Source organism: Oratosquilla oratoria, chromosome 6 (genome assembly GCF_046742065.1).
Source record: "Oratosquilla oratoria isolate Oo_2021 chromosome 6, ASM4674206v1, whole genome shotgun sequence".
In the NCBI taxonomy this organism is placed as follows: Eukaryota; Metazoa; Arthropoda; class Malacostraca; order Stomatopoda; family Squillidae; genus Oratosquilla; species Oratosquilla oratoria.
In genome coordinates this window covers 71,693,907-71,721,698 of record NC_134782.1, presented here as the reverse complement: position 1 = coordinate 71,721,698, position 27,792 = coordinate 71,693,907, and the positions used below count along the sequence as shown (strand labels likewise).

General features: G+C 38.6%; 1 protein-coding gene across 2 annotated transcripts; it reads right to left on the bottom strand.

Annotated features, from left to right (window-relative positions):
- Positions 1–27,285, bottom strand: LOC143026603 (U3 small nucleolar RNA-associated protein 25 homolog). Of its 2 annotated transcripts, XM_076187281.1 has the most exons (9): positions 27,020–27,284; positions 20,987–21,307; positions 17,433–18,076; positions 17,074–17,287; positions 16,765–16,899; positions 8,010–8,240; positions 819–1,076; positions 450–629; positions 1–323 (listed from the first exon to the last, which is right to left on the bottom strand). In XM_076187281.1, exons 1-9 carry the CDS (start codon positions 27,176–27,178, stop codon positions 153–155), a joined length of 2,313 nt encoding a protein of 770 aa, XP_076043396.1. In that variant the 5' UTR covers positions 27,179–27,284; the 3' UTR covers positions 1–152. The 2 variants fall into 2 exon arrangements, with proteins under 2 accessions (XP_076043396.1, XP_076043397.1); XM_076187282.1 differs by lacking the exon at positions 8,010–8,240 and having other exon boundaries at positions 27,020–27,285.
- Positions 27,286–27,792: the final 507 nt, after the last annotated feature.

Genomic DNA, 27,792 nt, shown 5'->3' with positions numbered 1-27,792 from the left:
TCTGCAAAAATACAATCACTTTATTAGCAATTCAAAATTCCGATGCTTGTGATTTGAAACAAATTATTTATACAAAATAAAACTGGGCCATTATGACATTGCAGAATACTGGTAATCCAGCATCTATCTAAAATCTACTTATTCAAAGACTATCATCTTCCTGTCGCACATGCATGAACAGATTTGTCAGACTTGATCATTTCAGTGGCTCGTTTTGAACCGACTACTCCTATTAACTTTGTTACATCTGGCTTTTGGTACAACACTAAAACTGTTTTGGATCCAACTTGCTTCTGCCTCTGTCGTGGATTCTGATTTCCTTCCTGCAAAAATGAATTTTAACATAGCCTTGGTTTTTGTGTTAAGTCAGCAGTTTTTAAGATATGGTCATATGTCACAGTTTCAACCAAATATTTCTTATGATACAAAGCAGTAGCACTAGAACTTACCATCATTAGATTACACAGCTCTGAAAAGAAATGTGGGTAGTTTGGAAGATCATAGAATATGATATGTCTGATGCCTTTGATTCGGTACCGTCGGTAAAAGTGAAACCGTTCTGTATAGAGTAGAATTGGACGCTTTCCCTCAAAGAATAAACATCGAGCCTTTGCAACTTTACTATTTTTCTGCAATAAAGAAGTAATTTTCTGGTTCTATTTGATGTAACTTGCTCACATACAAATGAATATATATATATATACATATATATATATATATATTATTCTATTGTGCACTAAAATATTTCAAACATTATGAAGATAAAACATTTGTGAAAAAACTCATTCAGAACATCAAATTATAATCATAATTCTTACCCCAACCATGTACTCATTAATTGTTGCAGCTGAGATACCCTCTTCTTTGAAGTGCTTCACCAGTCGTATATAGTCACAATAATCAGGAATGTAGATAAGTGTATGGGCACGCAATCCAGTCACATACTGTGGGATTACTTCTTTAATAAAGTGGTTGAAACGCATATCTGGATCACGAATATTTCCTATTCTGTTAAAGATGATTTCTGCACTCACCAAAACCTGCTGCACACTACCACTCTCTTCATGATTAAGCACCTGTAGATACATTAAGCCATATCTTATTAATACAGAACATGTCAATATACACTTCAAATATTGTACAAATATAGAAGTCACATACTACGGTAAAGTCCTGGTTCACACACTCTTAGGTTTACTAAAAAGATAAACATTCTGATTGACAATCAGTTTGGCTTCAGATCCGGAAGGTCACATGTGTTGAACCTTTTAAGCTTTTACTCAAGAGTGATTGATATGCTGCAAGAGAGAAGGGGTTGGGTGGACTGCGTATACCTCGACCAAGAGAAGGCATTTGATAAAGTACCTCACAGCTGATTTATGTGGAAATTGGAGCATGTTGGAGGACTGAGAGGTAAACTATTTAAATGGATTAAAGACTTTTTGAAGAAAAGGTGCACGAGGTCAGTAGCAAAGGACAAGATGTCAAGCTGGACAGCAGTAATGAACGGAGTAGCACGAGGTTCAGTGATTGCACCAATAATGTTTCTTGTCTATGTTAATTAATGACATGATGGAAGGAACAACAAGCTATGCCAACATGTTTGCAGATGATGCAAACATCATGAGAAGAGTGAAAAATGAGAACAGTTGAATATTGCAAAAAAAATCTAGATACTATTTTTGCATGGAGCCAAGAATGGGAAATGAAATTCAATACCATAAAATGCAAAGTACTGGAAATGGGCAATAGCAGCAAAAGGCCATCCTTAAACTATTCCTTGGGAAGCGAACACATTACAAAGGCAAAATAGGAGAAAGGCATAATTCCACTCCCACCTATTTCATCCCCACCCATTTCACTCCTATTCACCATGCCTCACTCCCTCTCATCTTGGCTCCTCATGGATGATGGGTCATCCCTGCATTTTCCCCAATGCCCTGGATCAGAAGCAATGCAACAAGACACACCACATCCACAGCAAGGCCACTTCATTTAATTGGTGACCCCTCTCTCTGTCCCCTCATGCAGAAACATTGCAGACAGGGAGAAATCCCTTCAGGGTACATCAAAATATCATTCACAGATGGGCAGATTGTGCTTTCCTGGATTTACAAAAGGCATTTGATAAAATATTGCACAAAAAGCTATTATGAAAACTCAAAACAACAGGTGTACAAGGAAAATGATTGAAATGGATGGAAATTTTCTTGCACAGGAGAAAAATGAGGGTGGTACTTAAGAGATAAAAACTTGACCTGGGAAGAAATGATAAGTGGAGTCCCACAAGGTTCAGTATTAGCTCTGATAATGATTGCTATATATATGACATGGATGAAGGTGTAAAATGCTTTATGAATGTCTTTGCAGACAATGCAAAACTACTAAAGAAAACAAGTACAGAAAAAGACTGAATCACTACAGAAAGACCTGGACAAAATCTGGAAATGGAGCCAAAAGTGGGAAGTAAACCTCAACATCAAGAAATGTAGTATAATTGAGTTTGGAAAAAGTAAAAAAAAGAATATCATAACAATATAAAATCGGTACAAAGGAAGTAAAGGAACTTTGCTCTTAAAAAGGACCTAGGAGTAATTATTAACAAAGACATGTCCCCAGATAAGCATATAAACAAAATAGTCAGAGAAACCTACAATTTACTAAGATCAATAAAGGTGGCTTTTAATTACTTGGATGAAGTAATGGTAAAAAAAATATTAGTCACACTGATAAGACCAAGATTGGAGTACACTGTGACACTATGGACACCCAGCACAAAAAAGAATATCAACATACATACATACATATACCAAGGCGTTTTCCCCCTTCCAAGGGAGGTAGCCAAAAAGGGAAAGGCATAAAAACACTCCCACCCATTTCATCCCTAAATACACTCCACACCCCTCCCACCCTTCCTCTCATCTGAGAACCTCCTGGATGACGGGTCATCCCTGCACCCTGCCCACCGCCTTGGGTCAGAAGCAGTGTCGCAAGACACAGTACATCCACAGCAAGGCCGCTTCATTTAATCGGCAACCCCCCCTCTCCGTCCCCCTTTGCATATAAGGCGAGGACGGGGAGAAATCCCTTCGGGCTGCGTCAAAATTTACTCACACATACTACACCCCCCCCCACCCCCCTGCCCATTCCTCCTCATGCAGTCACAACATCATCCATATACAACCATTCTCCACTCACCTCTGTCTTCCGTCCTCTCCCTTCCTTCCTCAACAGACATTCCCCTCTTCCCCAAAGCCCCCTTCACCCCATCCATCCACCTCATCCTAGGACGTCCCCTCATGTTCACTCCTTCCACATCTGCCTTCCATACCTCTTTTACTAGTCTTTCTTCACTCATTCTTTCCATGTGTCCAAACCATCCTAATATTCTTTCATCAACCCTATCTCCCAAATCCTTTTTCACCCCTGTTCTCCTCCTCACCTCCTCATTTCTCACTCTATCCAGCCTAGTAACCCCCACCATACTTCTCAGACACCTCATCTCAAACACATTCAAACTCCTTCTCTCTTCTTCTCTTATGTTCCACGTTTCTGCCCCATACAGTCCTGTTGGCACAATCACTCCTTCATACAGTCTCCTCTTCGCATCCATTCCCAAATGTCTATTCCTCATTACACTCTTTAAACCACCAAGGCATTTACTCGCTTCTCTCAATCTACATTCTACCTCCACCTTCACTCCACCTTTTCCTGCTACACTTGCACCCAAGTATCTAAAACTATCCACTTCCTCCAGTCGCTCTCCCTTAATGTTCACTTCCAGTCTACTGCCACTTTCACCCCTTGTACATCTCATCACCTTACTTTTACCCACATTTATCTTTAGCTTTCTTCTATCACATACTCTCCCAAACTCTGCCACCAGCTTCCTCAATCCCTCCTCTGACCCTGCCACAAGCGCAGTGTCGTCCGCAAACAACAACTTGCTCACCTCCCACTTTTCTCCATTTTCTTTAACCGTCTCCAATCCCTGACTCACTACCCTAGCATTCACCTCTCGCACCACCCCATCCATGTATAAGTTGAACAGCCAGGGCGACATAACGCATCCTTGACGAAGTCCCACCTTTACTTCAAACCACTCACTCTCTCCATTTCTAATCCTAACACATGCTCTACTACTCTCATAAAAACTCTTGACAGCTCCCAAAAGCTTTCCTCCTATCCCATAAATCTGCATAACCTCCCACAGTGCCTTTCTGTCTACCCTATCATAAGCCTTTTCCAGATCCATAAAAGCCCAAAAAACATCCTTCCCCTTTCCTATAGCTTTCTCACATATCTGTCTTACCACAAAGATCTGATCTACACAACCTCTACCTGTCCTAAATCCACACTGTTCCTCACCAATTACTCCTGTTCCTCTCCTAATCCTCTCAATTAAGATCCTCCCATAAGCCTTCCCTACTACACTCAACAGGCTAATCCCTCTGAAATTACTACATTCACACTTGTCCCCTTTTCCCTTGTAAAGAGGAACTATACAGGCACTATAAAGAAATTAGAAAGAATCCAATGAGCAATGACAATAATGGCCCAACACTTTCAAAATTGGCATACAAACAAATATAGTATAAACTGGAACTAACAACCCTGGAACAAATAGAAAGGAGATCTATTGGCCATTTACAGAATCATGAAAGGCATGGAAGTCCTTGACAGAGAAGACTTGTTAAAGTGTGATAAAAGAAAAACAAGAGGGCATGAAACTCAAAAAGTATATTTATAGAAGAGACCTGAAAAAAAGTTTCCCACACAGTGGTGGATGTCTGGAACAAATTGGATGAAACAATAGTGTGTGCAAAAACCATACAAGAATTTAAGAACAAACTAGATCCTGAGATATACAAAGACAGGTCACTATGAGCATAACTCCCCTTCCCATATAATAACACTAGTTACACATGGGAGAGGGTGGTGGATGGAAGGGTGGTAGATAGAGCATTAATGGACTATGTAGTGGTAGATAGGAGTATAATAGGAAGAGTTAAGAATGTACATGTGCTAAGGGGAGAGGGTGGGGGAATATCAGATAATTTTTTGGTGGAAGGTAAGTTGAGAGTGGAGGATAGATGGAGGAAGAGGAAAATGACAAAAGGTAGGGAGGTGCTTCAAGTGCTCTTTAAATGAAAAGGAGAAGGAGTACAAGAAGAAGCTGAGAGAGGAGTGGGAGTGAGTGAAGGATAGAGTAGAGCTAGGAGTGGAGGAGGAATGGGGATGGTTCAAGGAGGGAGTCACAAAGTGTGCAAAGTTGGTGTGTGGAACAAGAAGGACAGGAGGAAATAGAAGGAAGGGTAGTGAATGGTGGGATGAGGAAACAAAGAAGGTTGTAGAAGAGAAAATGCGAGCTTTCACAGATTGGTTACAAAATAGGGCGAGGGAGTCATATGAGAGGTACAAAGAAAAGAGTAGAGAAGTAAAGCACAAGGTAAAGGAGGCAAACAGGAGAGATGTGAAATGGGGTAAGAGTATGACAGAAAATTTTGAAAGTAATAAAAAGATGTTTTGGAAAGAAATTAAGAGAGGAAGAGGAGACGAATCAAGTAGAGAAGAAAAGGTAAAAGGTGCAGATGGAGAGATGATAATGGAAGAGAAGACAGTAAGGGGAAGATGGGCAGAATATTTTAGGGAGTTGCTAAATGTGAAGGAGGATAGGGAGGGCAAGATAGCTGCAGTGGGAAATGCTAAGAAAATAAGAGTGATGAGTGAGGAAAATGGAGGAGAAATAGGGAAGGATGAAGTGAAGGCAGTTGTTAAGATGATGAAAGCAGGTAAGGCACCTGGTCTGGATGGATGCCATGATGAATGTCTAAAAAAAGGAGGTACAGTGATGGTGGACTGGCTAGTGAGGTTATTTAATGTTTGCTGGAGAGAGAGGGTAGAGTGCCGGAGGACTGGAGGAGTGCCTGTATAGTTCCACTTTACAAGGGAAAAAGGGACAAGTGTGAATGTAGTAGTTTCAGAGGGATTAGCTTGTTAAGTGTAGTTGGGAAGGCTTATGGAAGGATCTTGATTGAGAGGATTAGGAGAGGAACAAAGGGAGTAATAGGTGAGGAACTGTGTGGATTTAGGATGGGTAGAGGTTGTGTAGATCAGATTTTTGTGGTAAGACAGATATGTTAGAAAGCTATAGGAAAGGGGATGTTTTTTTGGGCTTTTATGGATCTGGAAAATGCTTATGACAGGGTAGGCAAGAGGGCACTGTGGGAGGTTTTGTGGATATATGGGATAGGAGGAAAGCTTCTAGGAGCTGTCAAGAGTTTTTATGAGAGTAGTAAAGCATGTGTCAGGATTAGAAATGGAGAGAGTGAGTGGTTCGAGGTAAAGGTGGGACTTCGTCAGGGATGTGTTATGTCACCCTGGCTGTTCAACTTGAACATGGATGGGGTGGTGCAAGAGGTAAATGCAAGGGTGGTGGGTCAGGGATTAGAGATGGTTAAAGAAAATGGAGAAAAGTGGGAGGTGAGCCATCTGTTGTTTGTGGACGACACTGCACTTGTGGAAGGTTGGTAGGAGGCATTGAGGAAGTTGGTGACAGAGTTTGGGAGAGTGTGTGAAAGATAGCTGAAGTTAAATGTGGGTAAAAGTAAGGTGATGAGATGTACAAGGGGTGAAAGTGGCAGTAGACTGGAAGTGAGTATTGAGGGAGAGAGACTGGAGGAAATGGATAGTTTTAGATACTTGGGTGCAAATGTGGTAGGAAAAGGTGGAGGTAGAATGTAGATTGAGAGAAGCGAGTAAATGCCTTGGTGGATTAAAAAGTGTAATGAGGAATAGACATTTGGGAATGGATGCTAAGAGGAGACTGTATGAAGGAGTGATTGTGCAAACAGCACTGTATGGGGCAGAAACATGGAACATAAGAGAGGAAGAGAGAAGGAGTTTGAATGTGTTTTAGATGAGGTGTCTGAGAAGTATGATGGGGGTTACTAGGCTAGATAGAGTGAGAAATGAGGATGTGAGGAGGAGAACAGGGGTGGAAAGGGAGTTGGGAGATAGGGTTGATGAAAGAGTATTAGGATGGTTTGGACACATGGAAAGAATGAGTGAAGAAAGACTAGGAAAATAGGTATGGAAGGCAGATGTGGAGGGAGTCAACATGAGGAGACATTCTAGGATGAGGTGGATGGATGGGGTGAAGGGGGCTTTAGGGAAGAGGGGAATGTCTGTTGAGGAAGGATGGGAGAGGACAGAAGACAGGGGTGAATGGAGAATACTTGTATATGGATGATGTTGTGATGCATGAGGTGGAATGAGTGGGGGGATGGGGGGTGAGGGAGTATGTGTGAGAAATATTTTATGCAGTATTGATGGGATTTCTCCCCGTCTTCTCCTTTTATGCATGGGGGGGACGGAGAGGGGGGGGTCGCTGATTTAATGAAGCAGCCTTGCTGTGGATGTGCTGTGTCTTGTGACACCCAGGGCAGTGGACAAGGTGCAGGGATGACCCGTCATCCAGGAGGTGCTAAGATAAAAGGGAGGGTGGAGGGGAGTGGAGAGTATTCAGGGATGGAATGGGTGGGAATGATTTCATGCCTTTTCCTTTTTGGCTACCTCCCTTGTAAGGGGGAAAAAGCCTTGGTATATGTATGTAAATATATAACCACTCCTTAACTTCCCCCTATCCCCCACCCACTCCCTTCCATATACCACAGTATTATCTATACACAGCCATTCTCCACTCACCCCTATCTTCTGTCTTCTCCTTTCCTTCCTCAATGCCCTTTTCACCCCATCCATCCATCTCATCCTCAGTCACCCCATCATGTTCACTCCATCCATCTCTGCCTCCATGCTCCCTTTACTAATCTTTCTTCTCTCATTCTTTCCATGTGTTCAAATCATCCAAAGGGAGAAGATTGCTAATTGGACATCCCAATTAGCAATCTTCTCCCTTGTGCTAAAAGACTAAATTCTTTTGTAAACTAAAGAAATATAATTCTATGAAACCTTCCAATTGAAATACTGAGGCATGAAGTTTCATTTACCTGGATTCTACTTGTAAAATTCCTACATTTGGTGATAAGAGCTCGATGATGATCCATTGCTGTAGAGGAAAATAACACTGTTTGGCGATACAGAGTAGACCTTCCATCTAAAGACCAAAGTCGAATACGATTGAGGTCAACTTTCAGTTTGTGAATATCTCGAGGGGGTAGATTGATGGATTTCATAAGAATCATCATGTGCTCCCAGTTCTGCATCAAAAGGGCATCTGCCTGAAAAAGATAAATAAAAGACTCATAATCTAATGTTTCTTTTTATGATATGGACCAATAATTATTAAGTTTCATTTCTGTGAGTTTTTCTCTCTACTCCCATTTCTCCTCTATCTTTCACTACATCCCATATTTCTGTCAGCTTCACCTCTTATTCATTCTCTTTCTCATTACCATTTAAATTGCTCATTTTCAGCACCTCTCCTCCCTTCATTTTCTTCTTTCTCCACTTCCACTCTCAATTTTCCTTCAACCAGAAAATTATCTGAAATTCCACTGCATTATCTCCTGTAAACACATTTGCATCCAAAATTCTTCTGATCCTCTTTTTGGGCACCATTACATTATCCATTAATGCCTGCTTGACTATCTTACAACCAACTTGGTAAAATATTTGCATTTTTCAATCTTGTGGTACCTTTTCTTCCTTGAGTGAGCAATCTATTATTTTATATATCTTGTCTGCTAGCTCATCTATACATTCTTTTAGTATCCAATTTGCAATTCTGTCTGGACCGTGTGATTTTCTGACATCAAGGTTTATTATTTGGTCCCTTATTTCTTTTTGTATTACATTATTTCTTTCATGTGGGGAGGGGGGATATTTCTACCCTTCTTCCCAATTATGTGCATTCTCCATTTTCAATACAGATTTACAATGTTCATTGCCTCTCCCAGTTCTACATCTATATATTCCTCATTCATGCACTTTCACTATTTCTTGTTTATTTTTCAATTTACCATTCACATCCCTGTGAAATAATCTAGGTTGATACATTTATTTATCATGACTTTTTCATGGTTTAATTTTTTCTCTGCGTGTTTTCACATACTCATTTCTCAGTTTGATATATATTTGCCACTTACCCACATTTTTTTTTTTTATTCTCTCTTTCAATCTTCTCCAAGCTTTGCCTTTTCTATCTTTTTGCCTCACTACTTAATGTACACCCTTTTCTGATTCTGTTTTGGTACATATTTATCTATTCCTTTTAATATATTCTATTTCTCTTTCACCTTTGTTTCTTCATTAAAGAAGTTTCTCAAAATCCATTGTTGTACATTAGACTTCCTTTTCTGTGTTTCTAGTTTCTTCCCACATCAATTTTCTCTTTTAGTTCAAACTCTATTAATATCTGGTCACTCTTCCCAATTGGTGTTTTGTATTCCATTTTATCCACAATTTCAGGCTCTGATATAAATATTAAGTCTAGTCTCAACAGTTCTTCAATGTTTCTATATCTGGTATTCTCCTTTACCCACTGGGTCATTGTATATTCAATGGTCATATCCAGTAGTATATTTCCCCAAAGGTCCTCTCCACCTTTCACAGTCATCTCCTCCCAACTTATTTCTTTTGGAGCCACCCATGATTACCATGTTTCCTCCTTCTTTTAGTAATTCATTTAATTCATGCCTTGTGTCCTCCAACATTTTGGAGTGGTTACTCTCAATCCAAGAATATGTTTTTGGGGGCACATATATTACTATAAATTTTCTACTTTTCATGTCTTTATTTTCAATTTTTATTATAATTCCACATTATTATTTCCTGTTATCTTTGTCACCTTTAAGCCTTTCTTAGTCAAAAATATGACTCCTCCAACCCTGTTTCTCCTTTCTATTTTTCATCCAATGATTGTATAGAACCTTGTCCCACAGGTAGTGGGCCTTTTCATTTCGCCTCTACAATTCCCATTATATCTGGATTTTCTTCTTCCAGATAGTCATTTATTTCATTTAATCCTGAAATCATGCCATCTAAGTTGTACATTATATTCAATTTTTTCCTTTCTCCTTTTTTCATATACCATTTTTTCAGCCTCAGGTCCAGTACTCTAAAAAAAAAAAAACGTTCTTTTCAGTCTCTGTTATTATTATATTTTTTCATTTGCATTCTTAGTGTCTTTTCTTTCTATTTTTCCTTATCACTCATTTCTTTCATTATCCATATATTTTTGTAAATTTTGCTTTTTGCCAACTTTGCTGTTTTAGATAGTACTTCTTCCACTATCATTTGAGATCTTAGTTTTTTCTTTTTTAGTATAGTCCTCTATGCACTTCTATTTTTTGTCTACTTCTTGCCCCTCCTCTTGTATCTCTTTCAGAATTTCTTTAGCAATTTCTTTCTCTATTTCTCTTAGGTATCTAGCTACATCGTGTTTTTCTTTAATACCATAAACTACTATGCACTTTTTTTTTGTCTATTGTGTCTCTGACCAAATACTCTTTCTCCTTAATTACTTTAATAACTGTTTCTTTAGCATTCTCTTCCACTTGTTGCTGTACTATTTCTTCAAAAGTTATTTTTTATTTTCTTGTTCCACTTTCCATTGATTCTTTATTTCTTGGAGATCTGTCTCTTTTATTGTTTCTCCCACTTTCTTTTGTATTTTGTCCTTAGTTCATCTGTACATTCTTTTAAGCTTTGCTGCTTTTGACAGTACTTCTTCAGTTACCATTTGAGACCTTAGTTTGATTTTTAGCGGCCTATGCTGTTTTTCTCTTGAGTACCCATTCTATGTACTTCTATCTCTTTGTTCATTACCTGTCCCTCCTCTTGCATCTCTTTCAGAATTACTTTTGCAATTTCTTTCTCTTCTTTTTCTCTTTGGTATCTGTGTACATTGTTTTTCTTTAATACCATAAACTACAATGCACTTTTTTTATCCACTGTGTCTCTTACCCAGATTTTCTTTTCTTTAATTATTTTCATTACTGTTTCTTTAGCATTTTCCTCTACCTGGTGTTAAACTATTTCTTTAAAGATTATTTTCTGATTTTCTTGTTCTAGCTTCCATTAATTCTTTATTTCTAGGTGATCTATCTCCTTAATTGTTTCTCTTATTTTCTTGGTCACTGCTTGTATTTGTTGTTGTTGTTGTTGTCATTCCCTAGACTGTCTGTCCGAGCAGTCCCGTCTCCCCAAGGAATGCCATAGCCGAAACTGGGTTTTCCCACAAATCCTTTATAGAGCGTATGTTGTGTTGTTTGCGTGCATGATTGTGTATAATGCAGTCTTCCATTATGTGTTGTATGGAATGGGGTGAAGTGTTACAACCTGGGCAGCTGTTCACAACGCGGTCATCCAGCCTCTTCTGGTAGCTTAGAAGTGCTGGGTGGTGACCACACCGCAGTCTGGCCAAGTGGACTCTGTCCTTTCGTGGGAGAGAGGATTCAGAAGGGTGGATATCAGGGGGTCTGGCATGCAGCAGTGTGTTGTCTTTCAGTGTGTTAATGGAGCGGTGAGTGATATGATTATGAATATGTTTCCGGAGGCGGGTATTTGGTGGTTGTGGAGGAAGAGAAGAGAGTATCTGTGCGTGATAAAGGTCTTTGGGTGTTGTTTTAATGTTTCTTGGTGTGTGTGGGTGTTCTGCTATGTAGTGTAGCGGGTGTGATGTGTTTGTGGTGGCTGCGGTAAGTGTTTGTGTGCCTCTCATGTCGAGGTGGTCCTTGACTTTGAGGACTTCTGTTTCATGGTGTAAATGGTCTGTAGGTGTTGTATTTGTGCAGCCTGTAATTGTTTTTAGGGCTTTGTTTTGTATGATTTGAAGGGTGTTGTGGTGTGTCTCACTGAGATTAGGAGCCCATGCAGGACTCGCATAATTCAACACTGAGCGTATGCATTGTTTGTATATTGTTATATTAGTTTCTTTGTTTTGTCCAAATGTTGTTCCAGTGATTGACTTAAGTGCGTTAAGTCTGGGTGTGCATTTGTTTTTTACGTTTGTGATGTGTTGTTTGAAAGACATGGATGTATCGTATGTTACACCAAGAATTTTCGGTGTGTTTGTGTGTGGTATTAGAGTGTTGTTGATGTAGAGATGAGGTATGTATTTGTGTTCTTTTGTCCAGTTGGTGAGAAGTGTTGCTGTAGATTTGGTTGGAGCTATTTTGAGTCTGTGATGAACCATGTGTTGAGTGTGTCAAGGTATGGCTGGATTATTTCTGCAGCTTTGTCTGTGTTACGATGTGTGCATGTGATTGTTATGTCGTCTGCGTAGGAAGAGATTTGTATTTCTGAGGTGTCTGGCGTGGGTAAGTCATGCATGTATAGATTGTTCTTTGACTAGGTGTTTCCTTTTGTTATAAAAAAAGTGCTGTACAAGAGCTCATTTTCTAGCCGTACGTTCATGTCTGTATCTCTCGCCAAAGTGTGTGTATTTACCTAGTTGTATTTTACGGGAAGAGAGCTATGCTCATGGTGACCCACTTTTGTATCTTTCAGCATCCAGTTTGTTCTTAAATTCTTGTATAGTTTTAGCACTCACTGTTTCCTCATTCAGTTTGTTCCAGATATCTATTACTCTGTGTGGGAAGCTATTCTTTTTCAGATCTCTTCTGCAACTATCCTTTTAAAGTTTATTTTCATGTCCTCTTGTATTTACCTAGTTGTATTTTACGGGAAGGGGAGCTATGCTCGTGGGGTCCCGTCTTCATATCTCATTTTATCTAAACTATTTTTAAATTCATGTATTGTTTTTGCACACACCACTTTCTCATCTAACTTGTTCCAACTGTCTATTACTCTGTGAAGAAAGCTGTTCTTTTTCAAATCTCTTCTATAGCTGTCTTTTTTTATTTTCTTTCCGTGTCCTCTTGTATTTCTGTCATCCCATTTTATCAGATTCTCTCTATCAGTAATTTCTATGCCTTTCATGATTCTGTAAATAGCTATCAAATCTCCTCTCTCTCTTCTTTGCTCTAGTGTCTGTAGTTCAAGATTTTCTAGTCTCTCTTCATATGATAGTTTTGAGAGTGTTGGTGCCAATTTTGTAATTGCTCTTTGTATTCTTTCAAGTTTTTTCATACATTTTTTTGTACTTGGTGACCATATCGTTGCTGCATATTCCAATCTTGGTCTTATCAGGGTGATTAGGATTTTCTTCACCATTTCTTCATCCAGGTATGTAAATGCAACTTTGATTGTTCTTATTAAATTATAAGTTTCTCCAAAAATCTTATTTATATGTTTCTCAGGTGACATATTATTCATAACAATGACTCCCAGGTCCTTCTCATTTTCTACTTTTTTTATTCCTTCTTCTCCCAATTTATATGCTCCTGTTATTGTTTTTGCTTTTTCCAAATTCCATTATACTACACTTTTTTGTATTGAACTCCATCTCCCACTTCCTACTCCATTCCTGTACTTTGTTTAGATCTCTCTGTAGTGATTCACAATCTTCTTCAGTTTTCACTCTTTTCAGTAGTTTTGAATCATCTGCAAAGAAGCTCATATAGCTTTCAATTCCTTCATCCATATCATTAATATATATAGCAAACATTATTGGGGCCAGAACTGTTCCCTGCGGAACACCGCTTATTACTTCATCCCATTTTGAGTGCTGGTTTCTTATCACTACTCTCATTTTTCTTTCTTGCAAAAAGTCTTCCATCCAATTTAGTAGTTTGCCCTGTATTCCTCCTTCAGTTTCTAATTTCTTAATCAACTTCTTATGTGGTACTTTGTCAAAAGCTTTCTTTAGGTCTAAAAATGCACAGTCCGCCCATCCATCTCTTTCTTGTATTATATCTATTAGCCTTGAATAGAAACGTATTAAATTGGTGACGCATGATCGTCCTTGTCTGAATCCAAATTGCCTTGGATTTAACACTTTGTTTTTTTCTAAATATTTTACCCATCTACTTTTGATAATTCTTTCACAAATTTTTGCTATTGTACTTGTTAGAGAGACTGGTCTATAGTTGGTAGGTTCTTCTTTATTTCCTCCTTTATATATAGGTACTATATTTGCTTTTTTCCAATCTTCTGGAACTTCTCCTTCTTTCGAGGAACTATTTAGTATGCTATGTATTTTGTCTGCCAGTTCATTCCTGCATTCTTTCAGTATCCAGTTTGCTATTTCATCTGGTCCATGCGATTTTCTGACATCAAGATTACTCAAGTGTGTTAATATTTCATTCTTTGTTACTTCTATTTCTTCCATAGGTGGGACTTTCTCTTTCCATTCGTTCTCTTCAGGTTGTATGTTCTCCCTTGTAAACACTGATTTAACATGTTTGTTCATAATCTCCGCCATTTCCATTTCCTCAGTGTATTCAACTCCGTCTTGTCTTAATTTCTCCAAGTCTTGTTTGTTTTTCAGTTTATTGTTTACAAATCTGTAGAATAGTTTTGGTTGGTCTTTACACTTTTCTATATCTTTTTCATATTTTCTCTTTTCTTCTCTGCACGTTTGTACATATTCATTTCTATAACAGGTATATATTTTCCATTTTTCAGGTCTTCTGTCTTTTTTTCATCTGGTCCAGGCTTTGTCTCTTTTGTCTTTTAACTCCCTACAACTTTTGTTGTACCAGCATTTTACATATTCTTTTTCTTGTTTTTGTCTTGGGACATACTTTTCCACTCCTTTTTTGTAAATTTTTGTCAAAATATTCCATTTCTCTTCTGTTGTTTCTTCTTTGTATATTTCTTCCCAGTTTTCCTCTTGAAAGAATTCTCTTATTTTATCAAAGTTTGTTTTTTCATACATCATTCTTCCTTTTCTATATTGTTAATTTCTTTTCATATATTTTTCTTCATTAAGTTCCAGTTCAATCAATGTGTGGTCACTTTTACTTATTGGTGTTTTATATTCAATTTTGTCCACTATTCTAGGTTCAGATGTAATTATTAGGTCTAGTCTCGATGGCTCTTCTTCATTTCTATACCTAGTGTTCTCCTGTATCCATTGTGTCATTGTATGGTCAGTAACCATCTCAAGTAGAGCGTTTCCCCATGAGCCGTCTCCACCCTTTACTGTCATTTCTTCCCAGCAGATTTCTTTGCAATTAAAGTCACCCATCATAACTATTGTTCCTCCCTCTTCCATTATCTTGTTTAATGTTATCTTTGTGTCCTCTAACATACTTTTATGTTCACTCTCTTCCCATGAGGCTGTTTTCGGGGGCACATAATTTATCACAAACTTTCTGCTCTTATCTCTGTCTTCTACTTCCATCATTATCATCTCTACTGTATTCTTTCCATATGTGACACACTTCACGTTTATATCCTTCTTAGTCAGGAACATAACTCCACCCCCTTCCTTTTTCACTCTGTTTCTAATCCAATAATTATATGCATCATGTCCTACACTGTTGGGTGGTAGTGGACCTTTTAATTTTGTTTATACAATTCCCATTATGTCTGGTTCTTTTTCTTTCAAATAATCATTCAGCTCCTTCAATCCTGTTATTAATCCATCTATATTTGTGTAAGACACTCTTAGTTTTCTGCCACTTCCATTGTGTTCTCCGTTTCCCTTTTGTTTTTCTCTTGTATGTCGACTTTCTTTAGTTTCATATTCACTACTCTCCAATAGAATCTCTCTTTTTCTGACTCCGTTCTTATCTCATTTTTTTTTCTTTGCTTCAAGTCTTTTCTGTTTTTCTTCCTCTCTTTCCTCTTTATTCATTTCCCTTTTTATCCATACCTTTTTATATTGTTCACTTGTTGCTAGTTTCCCTGTTTTGGATAAGATATTCTCAGCCGTAGTTTGTGACCTGAATTTAATCTTAATTGGTCTGGTCTTGTCTGTACTATATTTCCCGATACTGAATTTCTCTTCGATTTGTTTCATTATTTCTGGTTCATCTTCCTGAACTAATTCTAGTAAATTTCTTACTTTTTCATTTTCCTCTTTGATTCTTGTGGTTCTATCTGGGTTATGTTTCTCTTCCATTCCTAATATAATCATACATTTCTTTCTGTCTGCTAAGTCTCTTACTATATTCTCCTTCTGTCTCATCACTTTAATAACTGAGTTTTCAGTTTGTTCATTCATTTGCTGTCTGATTATGTCAGTGAATGCAACTTTGCTATTTTCTTGGATTTTTTCCAACCCTCCTTGTTCTCCTTATTATTCTCCTTTAAGACTTCATTCTCTTCTTTTACTTATTTCAACTGTTTTTTTAATTCTTCAATTTCCTTAGTTAAGTTTTTGTTCGCCTTCTCTAGTTCTTCCAATTTTTCAACCCTCTGTACAATGTTGTTAACATGACCGAACCTACGCTCCAAGTCCTCGATCATCTTATCGACCTTCTCTTCTAGTCTTGTCAGTCGGGGGGGGTTTGTGTCCCCCCACCCTCTTTAAATCCCTGGAAAATATTCTCATCACTTTCTACTGTATTGCTCTTATCTATACTTCTAATCTTTACATTTTTATTAGACATTTCATCGTCACTCAGCTGGTCGGGGGGCCGTTTGTTTACCTTTCGCCTGTCTGCCTGGGCCAAGTCCTCTCCTTCCTCATTTCCTTCCATTTCCCTCAGCAATCCCTCCCCTTCTCCTCTTTCCCTACTTTCCCACTACTCCACGAGCAATTTCCCCCACCCTGTAAATACAATAGGCACTTCTCTTTGCATTGGGATCCACGAGACTTCAATTTTCTTCAGAACGTCTTCTAAGCCGTCCGTTCGTTGAAGTGTGTGTGTGTATGTAATCTGTATTTCTGAATTCTTATAAACACAGAAACATTAAATTTTGTGTATCAAAAATTACACGAAAACTTACCTGATCTATGACCATTACTTCAACAGATGAAAGAAAGTCTGTATCTGAGTCTCTCTCTCCTGGTACACCGACAGTAAGACGAAGACCCATTGGAGAAGCAATGATGATGTCAGACCCATAAAAATCTGTGTACAACTAGAAATGAGAAAGGTTCACATGTCTTGTAAATAAATCACTTTAAACAACTTGTATTTATATTACAGATGTGTACAAGAATAAACCTAATAAGTATCACTACAATAATTTTATTTGCTATCCATGCTTCTGGTCACTACCATAAATTACAGGGCACCCATAATAGTCACATACCTTTAAACTTTTCTTTGTAAGTGTTAAGCCAATCTTAAAGTCTTCCCTTATATCTCCAGCAAACAATGCTTCAAAATCATCAGGCCTGTTTAGCCTATGCTGTTGATCTTCTGATGTGTTACAACCAAATTCCTCTAAAAATCTCTTTTTATTTTGTATATCTTCACCTTTCTCCTCACTACCAAAGATAAGTGCAATGATGGTCTTTACAACCCTAAAAAAAAAATAATAAATAAATAAAATTAATAAATAATAATAATAAAATAAATAAATAATTATCCACCAACAAAATTTTCATACTAAAACAAAGTTTATAGTCCAATTATTATTTATTTTTATTCCTATTAACAACCTCTTACCTGAAGGCAGAATGTCTAAAAGGGAGTAGAATAAGAACTTTAGGCCTGGCATAGCCTTGATCACGATACTCAGTGGCATCATCCTGTTTGTTTTCTTTCTTTGCCTTATTGATCTTGCTATTATGATGAAGAATTCTTACTCTTGTTTTAAGAATGTGATTTACAACATGAAGGCAATACACTGTTCTGATTTCCTCCCACTTGTCAAATGTTGATTTTGGGAAATAAAAGTCAGAGTAATTTTGTAATACTGCAAAGATTTCTTTCTGAAGGTCTGTCAGGGAGGAAGGGCAATGACTGTCTTGTAAAGAATTAGCAACAGAAATATTTTTTTGTAACACTTGTTTCAAATATTGCTGATCCATATTATAGTGGTTTTGTACTGGGATTCTGGGTAGCACACTGATACTTGGAGCCTCATCCTCTTCCTTGGGGTCAAGAAGCAATAATTTAGATGTTGTTTTTTTCACTTCAGCTGATTCAACTTTGAGTCGTCCTAAATTTGGCCAATTCTGGAAAAATGAATTCCATTTTCCCATTTGAATGGCTTCTGCCTGAGTTTCATTTATATTCCTTTCAAAGTGCAAATTAAAAGGATCTTCAATGTCATTTAGGTCATCTTCCTGTTCTTCAGCTTCATTTTCCTGAAAATTAAGTTTCAAAAGATTAGCAATTTGAAAGGAAATTTGTGACATGCAACTACATATATCTAAATGATGAAAACCATTGGATCAGGAAAATAAAAAGTAATATTGCACCTAAAAGCGAAGAACTCACTGTTGAAAAACAAAACTCATTAATATTCATCTTGATATTTTACACAATGAGAGAGGAAACTTGCACAAACAGTAAAATTTCAAAGATCCAAAATAAATTGGGGTGTAACCCTGTATGAATCTTGAAAAACCTGGATTATTCTTAAGGTATGTAATAGGCCTAACTAAACATATGTGTATAAACACACAGACACATATATACTAATGGGCAGAATAAGAGAGACCTCATGGTAGCATATGTTACACCAAAGACAAGAGCTTGGAATGAACCTGAATATAATTTTTTTCTATTGGATACAGCCGTTTCCCTAAAGAAAACTATTCAACAAAGTAGCAATATAGTCCTTATTGGAGATCTTAATTGCTATGAGGTCAACTGGGAGGAATGGGAAGCATGTGGACAAGCAACTTTCTTGAGAAATACCATGTTCAGTATAGCAATGAAGAACACAATGACCCAATGGGTAAAGAAAGGAAGTGACCCTGATAAGAGGAGATATTCCCAAGATTATATCTTTTACTAACCAAAGAGCCAGACATCATCAGCTCACTGAACTACCTTTGCACCATAGAAAAAATTGACCATTTAACAATTTCATTTCAGCTGGAGGATTACGAAATAGAGCCAAGGAATGAATCATACAGGCAAGGGAGACTCAATTTTAGGAAAGCTGATTACTTAGGATTGAAAAAATTCTTTGAAGAAACAAAGTGAAAAGAATTCATGAATGCCATGGGAATAAGGAGGAAATGGGAAATCTTTCTGGACATTTACAACTAGGGAGTGAACAAACATACCAGACTAGTGGAAGGAAGAAGCAGAAGCAGGACTGGTTTAACAAAAAATGTGTGATTGCAAAAAAGATCAAGGATGTGACTTGGGGGAAAATAGAGGAAGAGAAGAAAAACAAAAATAGCTTACAAATAAACTAGGAATGACTATACAAGAATTTGAAGGAAGAAAGCAAATTTGAAAGAGGCATAGTAGATAAATGCAAAGATGAACCAAAACTATTTTACAAGTTTATATAAGATAAATTGAGACAGGGAAGTAATCACCAGGTTTATAGTGGGTGGTGAGGTCCTTGAAGAAGCCTCAGCTCAGGCAGAAATAATGAATAAAAGTTTCCAATTGGTCTTCACAAAAGAGAGTACTTTTTGAAAAGTGAGGGGAACAAAAAACCAGGTTTTGAAGATATAAATACAGAAATGAGGGAAGTGGTCAATCTTTTGAGATCACTGGATGTGACTAAATATTCAGGACCTGACAGGATCTCAAACAGGATACTTAAAGAATGTAGGGAACAATTAGTGGACAAGATTCACAGTCTTGTATGTTTATTGAAAGAAAGTATTGTGCTGCTTGGTTGGAAAAGAGTAAATGTGGTGCCAATTCACAAAGGTGGAAATAGGGTGACACCATTAAATTATAGGCCAGTATCACTTACCGGCACAATAGTAAAATTATGTGAAAGAACAATGAACTAAATATCTTGGAAAGATGAATATTCTGACAGTCTTTTTGGCTTCAGAACTGGAAGGTCATGTGTGTCCTTTTAAACTTTTACTCAAAAGAGAAAGGGCTGGGTGGATTGTGTGTACTTTGACCTAGAAAAGGCATTTGATAAAATACCTCACAATCGACTTATGTAGAAATTGGAGCAACTTGGAGGACTGAGAGGCAAACTAATAGAATGGATAAAAGATTGTTTTGAAGGAAAGATACATGAAGACAGTAGTAAACGATAAGATGTCAAGATGGAAAGCAGTAACAGGCGGAATTCCATGAGGTTCAGTGCTTACACCAAAAATGTTTCCTGTCTATGTCAATGAGATGATGGAAAGAACAAGCTATCCCAACATGTTTGCAATGATCCAAAAACCATGAGAAGAGTGAAAAATGAGGAGAATGGTAGACTATTGCAAAAAGATCTAGACACTATCTTTGCATGGAGTCAAGAACGGGAAATGAAATTCGATACCATAAAATGCAGAGTATTGGGCATGGGCAATAGTGGCAGACCATCCCTAACCTCATCAATACGAGTCAAAATTTCGCATGCAGCATCGCCTGCCTGACATATGACAATTCCATGATGCATCACAATACTGGTTTTAAAAAATGTAAAGTTACAGCTACTTGTTCTCTTTCACCCTGAATGTTAATAACCACAGAAAACATGGACAGGTTTGTTCACAGAAAATGGGGGTCACTCAGCTACAACTACAAAATAAATATAATCAAGACATTGACATCGGCACCCTTGTATGCACACTTGTGCCTCATGACATCATTGTCCACGTCATCATATGGAAGGAGTTAAACTATTCCATTGGAAGTGAATTCATTACAAAAGCAAATGAGGAGAAAGATTTCAAAGTGTTGATAAAAGATCACCAGGATTGTGGGAGAGACATACAGATTACTGCAGAAGATTAAAGTGGCATTTCACGATATGTTTGAAGAGATGATAAAAAAACTCAGTGAAACCCTGATCCGTCCAAGACTGGAATATGTGTCAATAGTATGGTTCCCATACAGAGTGAAGTATATAAGCAAGATGAAGAGAACACAAAGGGCAGCAACCAAACTGGTCACCAGCCTGGCAGATATGAGGAGACTAAAAGCGCTGGGTCATGACTCATGATGCCTACATAGGCATCATTATATAAAAGAGGTTAAAGAAATGTGGTTTGGATGTATTATTCATATATGGTGTTAAAATTTCATTTTCTACATCAACCAGATTATATGGGACATATATGAACAAGACCAACCTTCTCACTGAATTCTTGATTACCAGGAGTTATCATATCCTCTTCATCACTTTCAATTTCACACATTTCATCAGATATCCCTTCTTCACTATCTAAACATTCTTCTTCTACCACAAATTCCTCAGTATCTTCATGGTCATTGTCTCCATCAGTACTCTCCTCTTCCTCATCAGAGTCCATGGCTTTTGTGGCATCTGCATTGAAGGTTGCCAATAAACATGACACGGCATCATGGTTAGCACCTTCACCCTCATCGCTGCTTTCTTCTTCATTGTCTTCAAAAACTGGCCTGTTCGTCTCCTCTTGTTTCTGATTAAACACCTAGAAAAAATAAATATATAAATAAACAAACAATATATAAAAATACAAGTGTGTGCATACATACACACAGTGTACATATATACATATGTATACATATATTTGTATATACATACATATGTACATACATACATATACCAAGGCTTTTTTCCCCCTTACCAGAGGGGTAGCCAAAAAGGACAAGGCACAAAAACATTCCCACCCATTTCATCCCCGAAAACACTCCACACCCCTCCACCCTCCCTCCCATCTTAACACCTCCTAGATGACGGGTCATCCCTGCACCCTGTCCACTGCCCTGGGTCAGAAGCAGTGACGCAGGACACAGTACATCCCCAGCAAGGCCGCTTCATTAAATTGGCGACCCCCCCTCTCCGTCCCCCCATATAAAGGAGAGGACGGGGAGAAATCCCTTCGGGCTGCATCAAAATTTTTGCTCACACACACTACCTCACCCCCATTCCCCCATCCAATCCACCTCATGCATCACAACATTTTCCATATACAACCATTCTCCATTCACCCCTGTCTTCTGTCCTCTCCCGTCCTTCCTCAACCGACATTCCCCTCTTCCCCAAAGCCCCCTTCACCCCATCCATCCATCTCATCCTAGGACGTCCCCTCATGTTCACTCCCTCCACATCTGCCTTCCATACCTCCTTTACTAGTCTTTCTTCACTCATTCTTTCCATGTGTCCAAACCATCCCAATACTCTTTCATCCACCCTATCTTCCAACTCCCTTTCCACCCCTGTTCTCCTCCTCACTTCCTCATTTCTCACTCTATCTAGCCTAGTAACCCCCATCATACTTCTCAGACACTTCATCTCAAACACATTTAAGTTCCTTCTCTCTTCCTCTCTCATGTTCCATGTTTCTGCTCCATACAGTGCTGTTGGCACAATCACTCCTTCATACAGTCTCCTCTTAGCATCCATTCCCAGATTCCTATTCCTCATTACACTTTTTAAACCACCAAGGCATTTACTCGCTTCTCTCAATCTACATTCTACCTCCACCTTCACTCCACCCTTTCCTGCCACATTTGCACCCAAATATCTAAAACTATCCACTTCCTCCAGTTGCTCTCCCTTAATGCTCATTTCCAGATTACTGCCACTTTCACCCCTTGTACATCTTATCACCTTACTTTTACCCACATTTATCTTCAGCTTTCTTCTATCACACACTCCCAAACTCTGTCACCAGCTTCCTCAATCCCTCCTCCGATCCTGCCACAAGCGCAGTGTCGTCCGCAAACAACAGCTGGCTCACCTCCCACTTTTCTCCATTTTCCTTAACCATCTCCAATCCCTGACCCACTACCCTTGCATTCACCTCTCGCACCACCCCATCCACATACATATGTACATATGATATATATACAGGGATTTCTCAATTTATGATTGTTTAGAATGTGTGATTTTGGAATTACAAGAGGAAAAAAAAAAAAAACACATATATGGGATATGAGGAAAGCTGTTAAGAGCAGTCAAGAGTTTTTACGAGAGTGGTAGAGCTTGTGTTAGGATTAGAAATGGAGAGAGTGAATGGTTTGAGGTAAAGGTGGGACTTCGTCAGGGATGTGTTATGTCACCCTGGCTGTTCAATCTTTACATGGATGGGGTGGTGTGAGAGGTGAATGCAAGGGTAGTGGGTCAGGGGTTGGAGATGATTAAAGAAAATGGAGAAAAGTGGGAGGTGAGCCAGTTGTTGTTTGCTGACGACACTGTGCTTGTAGCAGGATCAGAGGAGGGATTGAGGAAGTTAGTGACAGTTTGAGGTGTGTGAAAGAAGGAAAATGAAGATAAATATGGGCAAAAGTAAGGTGATGAGATGTACAAGGGGAGAGAGTGACAGCAGGCTGGAAGTGAGCATTAAGGGTGAAAGACTGGAGGAAGTGGATAGTTTTAGATACTTGGGTACAAATGTGGCAGGAAAGGGAGTGGAAGTGGAGGTAGAATGTAGATTGAGAGAAGCGAGTAAATGCCTTGGTGGATTGGAAAGTGTAATGAGAAATAGACATCTGGGAATGGATGCTAACAGAAGGTTATATGAAGGAGTGATTGTGCTAACAGCATTATATGGGGCAGAAACATGGAACATGAGAGAGGAAGAGAGAAGGAGTTTGAATGTGTTTGAGATGAAATGTCTGAGAAGTATGATAGGGGTTACTAGGCTGGATAGAATGAGAAATGAGGAGGTGAGGAGGAAAACAGGGGTGGAAAGGGAACTGGGAGATAGGGTTGATGAAAGAGTATTAGGATGGTTTAGACACAGAAAGAATGAATGAAGAAAGATTAGTAAAAGAAGTGTGGAAGGCAGAGGTGGAAGGAGTGAATATGAAGGGGTGTCCTAGGATGAGGTGGATGGATGGGGTGGAAGGGGCATTACAAAAGAGAGGAATGTCTGAGGAGGAAGGATGGGAGAGGACAGAAGATAGGGGTGAATGGAGAGGGGTTGTGTATAGATGATGCTGTGATGCATGAGGGGGAGTGGGTGGGGATGGGGGGTGAGGAAGTATGTATGAGAAAAAAATTTGACACACCCCAAAGGGATTTTTCCCTGTCTTCTCCTTTTCTGCATGGGGGGACAGAGAGGGGGGGTTGCCGAATTTATGAAGCGTTCATTGATGTGGATGGGCTGTGTCTTGTGACACTGCTTCTGACCCAGGCAGTGGACAGGATGCAGGGATGACCCGTCATCCAGGAGCTGCCAAGATAAGAGGGAGGGAGGAGGGTGGAGGGGTGGAATATATAGGAAATGGAATGGGTGGGAGTGGTTTCTATGCCTTTTTCTTTTTGGCTACCCCCCCATGTAGGGGAAAAAGCCTTTGGTATATGTAAAAAAATAGTATAATTTAATACATATAAGGTAAATCCAAGTAAAACAAGGGTTTATGGTAACATTCAGGCCTGTTTAACACTTGATCTTCTTCTAATTTACAGGATATTATTCACAAGTGAGGGTATCAGAGGGTACCACCCTCCTCATTGTCTCCAGGTTAGAAGCTTCCTGCCTCATAATGCTGCCTTTATTTTCTTCTCTTGACCTTTTGGTTGTTTTCTTTGGTGTTTTCCTTTTTACCTCTTGAATAGCTAACCCTAAGAGTGTGTGTTGAGAAGAGCCATGGTTGAATAAGCCAAAATTGAGCCAAGGTGAATAAGCAAACTGGTGTCGATATACCCAAAACTGTGGTTTAGAGTAGTTAAAACAGCTGCAAATCTTACTCATTTTGGTCTACTGTGCTTGACTTTCAAACACAGATTTGAGTGTAAAGTCATTGATGTTCTGAGTGTGAGTTTTCAGGCATCTCTCAAGCAGTTCTGTCCTGAAGAGATCAATATAAATCTTCTTTATCTATTCCTGCTTGTCTGAAGGGATGGCTGCATGGTATTTCACCTTGAGCCAGTGCCCTTTGGTAAAAGCACCATGAATTAATTTCCTTAGGGCAGAAATCATGCAGCTCTAGAGACATGTCTCAGGAACAGGCATGATAAAACGATGCCATGATTGAATCTCTCATTGCTCCAACAGATTTGTTTTCATTATCAATGATAACTTTTTTATAACATTTCAGTGGCATCTGTATTACATTATCTGTCAGTTTCTTGGCTCCTCCAAGATTGCTGCACTTCATTTTCTTTCCTGTTTCGGTTGTTATAACTGTAAAGTCCTCCTGTTTGAATTCTTTGAGACTGGAGCCAAGCCTCTTTACAACATGATTTGTGCATTCTTCTTTTTTGACCCCGATTTCCCACAGGTCCCCCAAGATTGTTGGAGAGGAAAGGTAGGCATAACTTTATATATTAATTTCTTGAAAAATACGCATTTGCAATGGAAATGATGTACACCATCAATCTATACACAACATATCTCACCAGAAACACATAAGCCACATACGAAAATCGTTGGTTGGGCGAAACTATAAATTGTCCCCTGTGGGAAATCAGGATTTTTGGGTGGGGAGCACTAATAAATCTTGTAATGGGCATTGCCAAACAGGTGTAAAATCAACAAGAACACATGAAAAATATATGAAAAATCATATATTTGCTACATTTAGCAAAGGCTACTCCGCCTGCGCAACATAACCTAATCTAACGTAGCTGGGGGCTTTGCCTAACCTAACCTAGCTGGGGGCTTTGCCTAACCTAACGTAGCTGGGGGCTTTGCCTAAACTAACCTAACATAGCTGGGGGCTTTGCCTAACCTAACATAGCTGGGGGCTTTGCCTAACCTAACATAGCTGGGGGCTTTGCCTAACCTAACATAGCTGGGGGCTTTGCCTAGCCTAGCCTAGCCTAGCCTAGCCTAGCCTAACCTCAACCTAACATAGCTGGGGCCTTTGTCCCCCAGACCCCTCCAATCCCCACCAAAGCACTGTTAGTAACATAACTTGAGCTCTCTTTAACCTCTTCACTCCGGGACACATCGCACGTCTGACAGCATTAGCTGCCCGACGTGCGATGTTGCGTCATAATAATCACATTATAAAAAATAAAGTCAGTGCTCAATCGTTCATTCTCTTTCACCTGTGTATTTTGATAACCATAGAAAATTGATGAAGCCAGTTTAGAGAGAATGGAGATTACGTAGGTACGACTACAATAAATATAATCAAGATGCCGACGTCGGCATCATTGAGTACCCACTTGCTCCTCATGCCGCCTACGTAGGCATCACCGTATAGAAGTGGTTAAAGTATAACTATTAGTATAAAAGTGTGTTTATGTATGATAACTATTAGGTAATAAAGTAAATCATAACCATATATTCCCTAATTTACGGTTACCAACTCTTGAGCGGCCAGAGTGGCCTTCGCTAAATATAGTGGATATGGCAAGAATTTTTTCGATGCATTGCTAACACTGCTGAACAATAACATGGCGGCGTTAGCCGGCCCCACTCCTGCCCTCAAAAGTGATATTATGTTTTTTCATATATTTTTGGTGTTCTTGTTGATTTTACACCTGTGCTCCCCACCCAAAAACTCCGATTTCCCACAGGTCCCCCAAGATCATTTGGGGAGGAGATGTAGGCATAAGTGCATAACTTCAATAATTCATCACTTGAAAAGTACGCATTTGCAACGGAAATGATGTACACCATCATTCAATACACAACATATCTCACCAGAAACACATAAGCCACAACACAAAATCGTTGGTTAGGTGAAACTATAAATTGTCTCGAGTCACTTTATATTTTCACCCTACCAATGATTTTGATAAGTGGCTTATATATTTCTGGTGAGAAATGTTGTGATATTATCGATGGTGTACATAATTTCTGTCGCAAATATTCCTTTGCTTTGCAATGTTCCTTATTGTGATGGTGCTCAATTTTTGGTCTCGATATCCTGTGTTACGAACATTTTAGTAATATTAACAAAACTATAACAATTACAATGTTTATGTGTCATATGTGTACTGACTGGTATTACTCATGATTGTCTCTGGTTCCCTTAACCCCCTCCATATGCTGTCTGTTTAACTTAGTTATTAGTATTGAATAACAATCTAATGAAGACTACAATGGAAATAACTTAATAAGCGTGCATGTTTTTAATGTTATCCACGGCAATTTGCAGTTATTATTTCGAACTATGTGTTCTTGTAATTATCTGTACTTCATGTATACCGATTCTTTGCCAAATAAAATTATTATTAGTATTATTATACACAAACATTTAACATGAAACAGCTATAATACCTTTAAACGTTTAGTCTGTCCAACGTTGTCGTCAACTGGATGATTTTCACCAAATTCCTCGTACTGTCTTCGCTTGCCTATATCTCCGTTCTTTCTCTTATTCCAATCATTTTTTCTTTTTCCCACTCCACCTGGAAATTTCTTACCAATTGGACCCATGGATCACTCTGAACTAAATTTCACACGTGTCAAATCCTCACTCATCCAATCATTTGTTTTTAGGTTCGAGGTATCTTGCATATGTCGGCACCCCTCTATAAGTAAGCTAGTAACAGCTTTTGGTGTATGAGAGGCGCTTCGATTTTGTTTCAGCTTACTTTGTTTGTTTTTTTCATTTATATTGCTGTCGATTCCTTCATGTATGATCTTATGCAGCATCCAAGTTTTTCCAACCAAAGCACCCGTACCTTGTTATTAGAAGAATAAAAGAAAGTAAAGTGTACTGCTTGATGATTTATTTTCTTGATCCCTTAGAACTGAAACAAATTGATGGTATTGTAGAAGAAATGAGAACACCCTAGAAAAATAAAATAACATGGAAAAAGTCAAATATGCATAACTAGGAAATCAATGTGGTTTTTGTGTGCATCACTTCCTAGCACCCCATTATAATTGATTTTAGCACCCCAGGTTGGGAGACGCTGAATTAAGGGTTCCCAATATGGACTGTCTTAGTAGAATTTATGCTATCTGAGGCAAAAATTGAACACTTTTTGCGTATAAACTGATACTTTTTTCTTTATTTGTTGACGGCCTAAATGCGCTCTTCTACC

Coding starts and splice junctions, on each gene's coding strand:
- LOC143026603 (XM_076187281.1), bottom strand. CDS start 27,178: ATGGGTCCAATTGGTAAGAAATTTCCAGGTGGAGTGGGAAAAAGAAAA. Junction 18,077..20,986: donor ATCAAGAATTCAGTGAGAAG/GTTGGTCTTGTT, acceptor CTTAATTTTCAG/GAAAATGAAGCTGAAGAACA. Junction 1,077..8,009: donor ATTTTACAAGTAGAATCCAG/GTAAATGAAACT, acceptor ATGTATCTACAG/GTGCTTAATCATGAAGAGAG.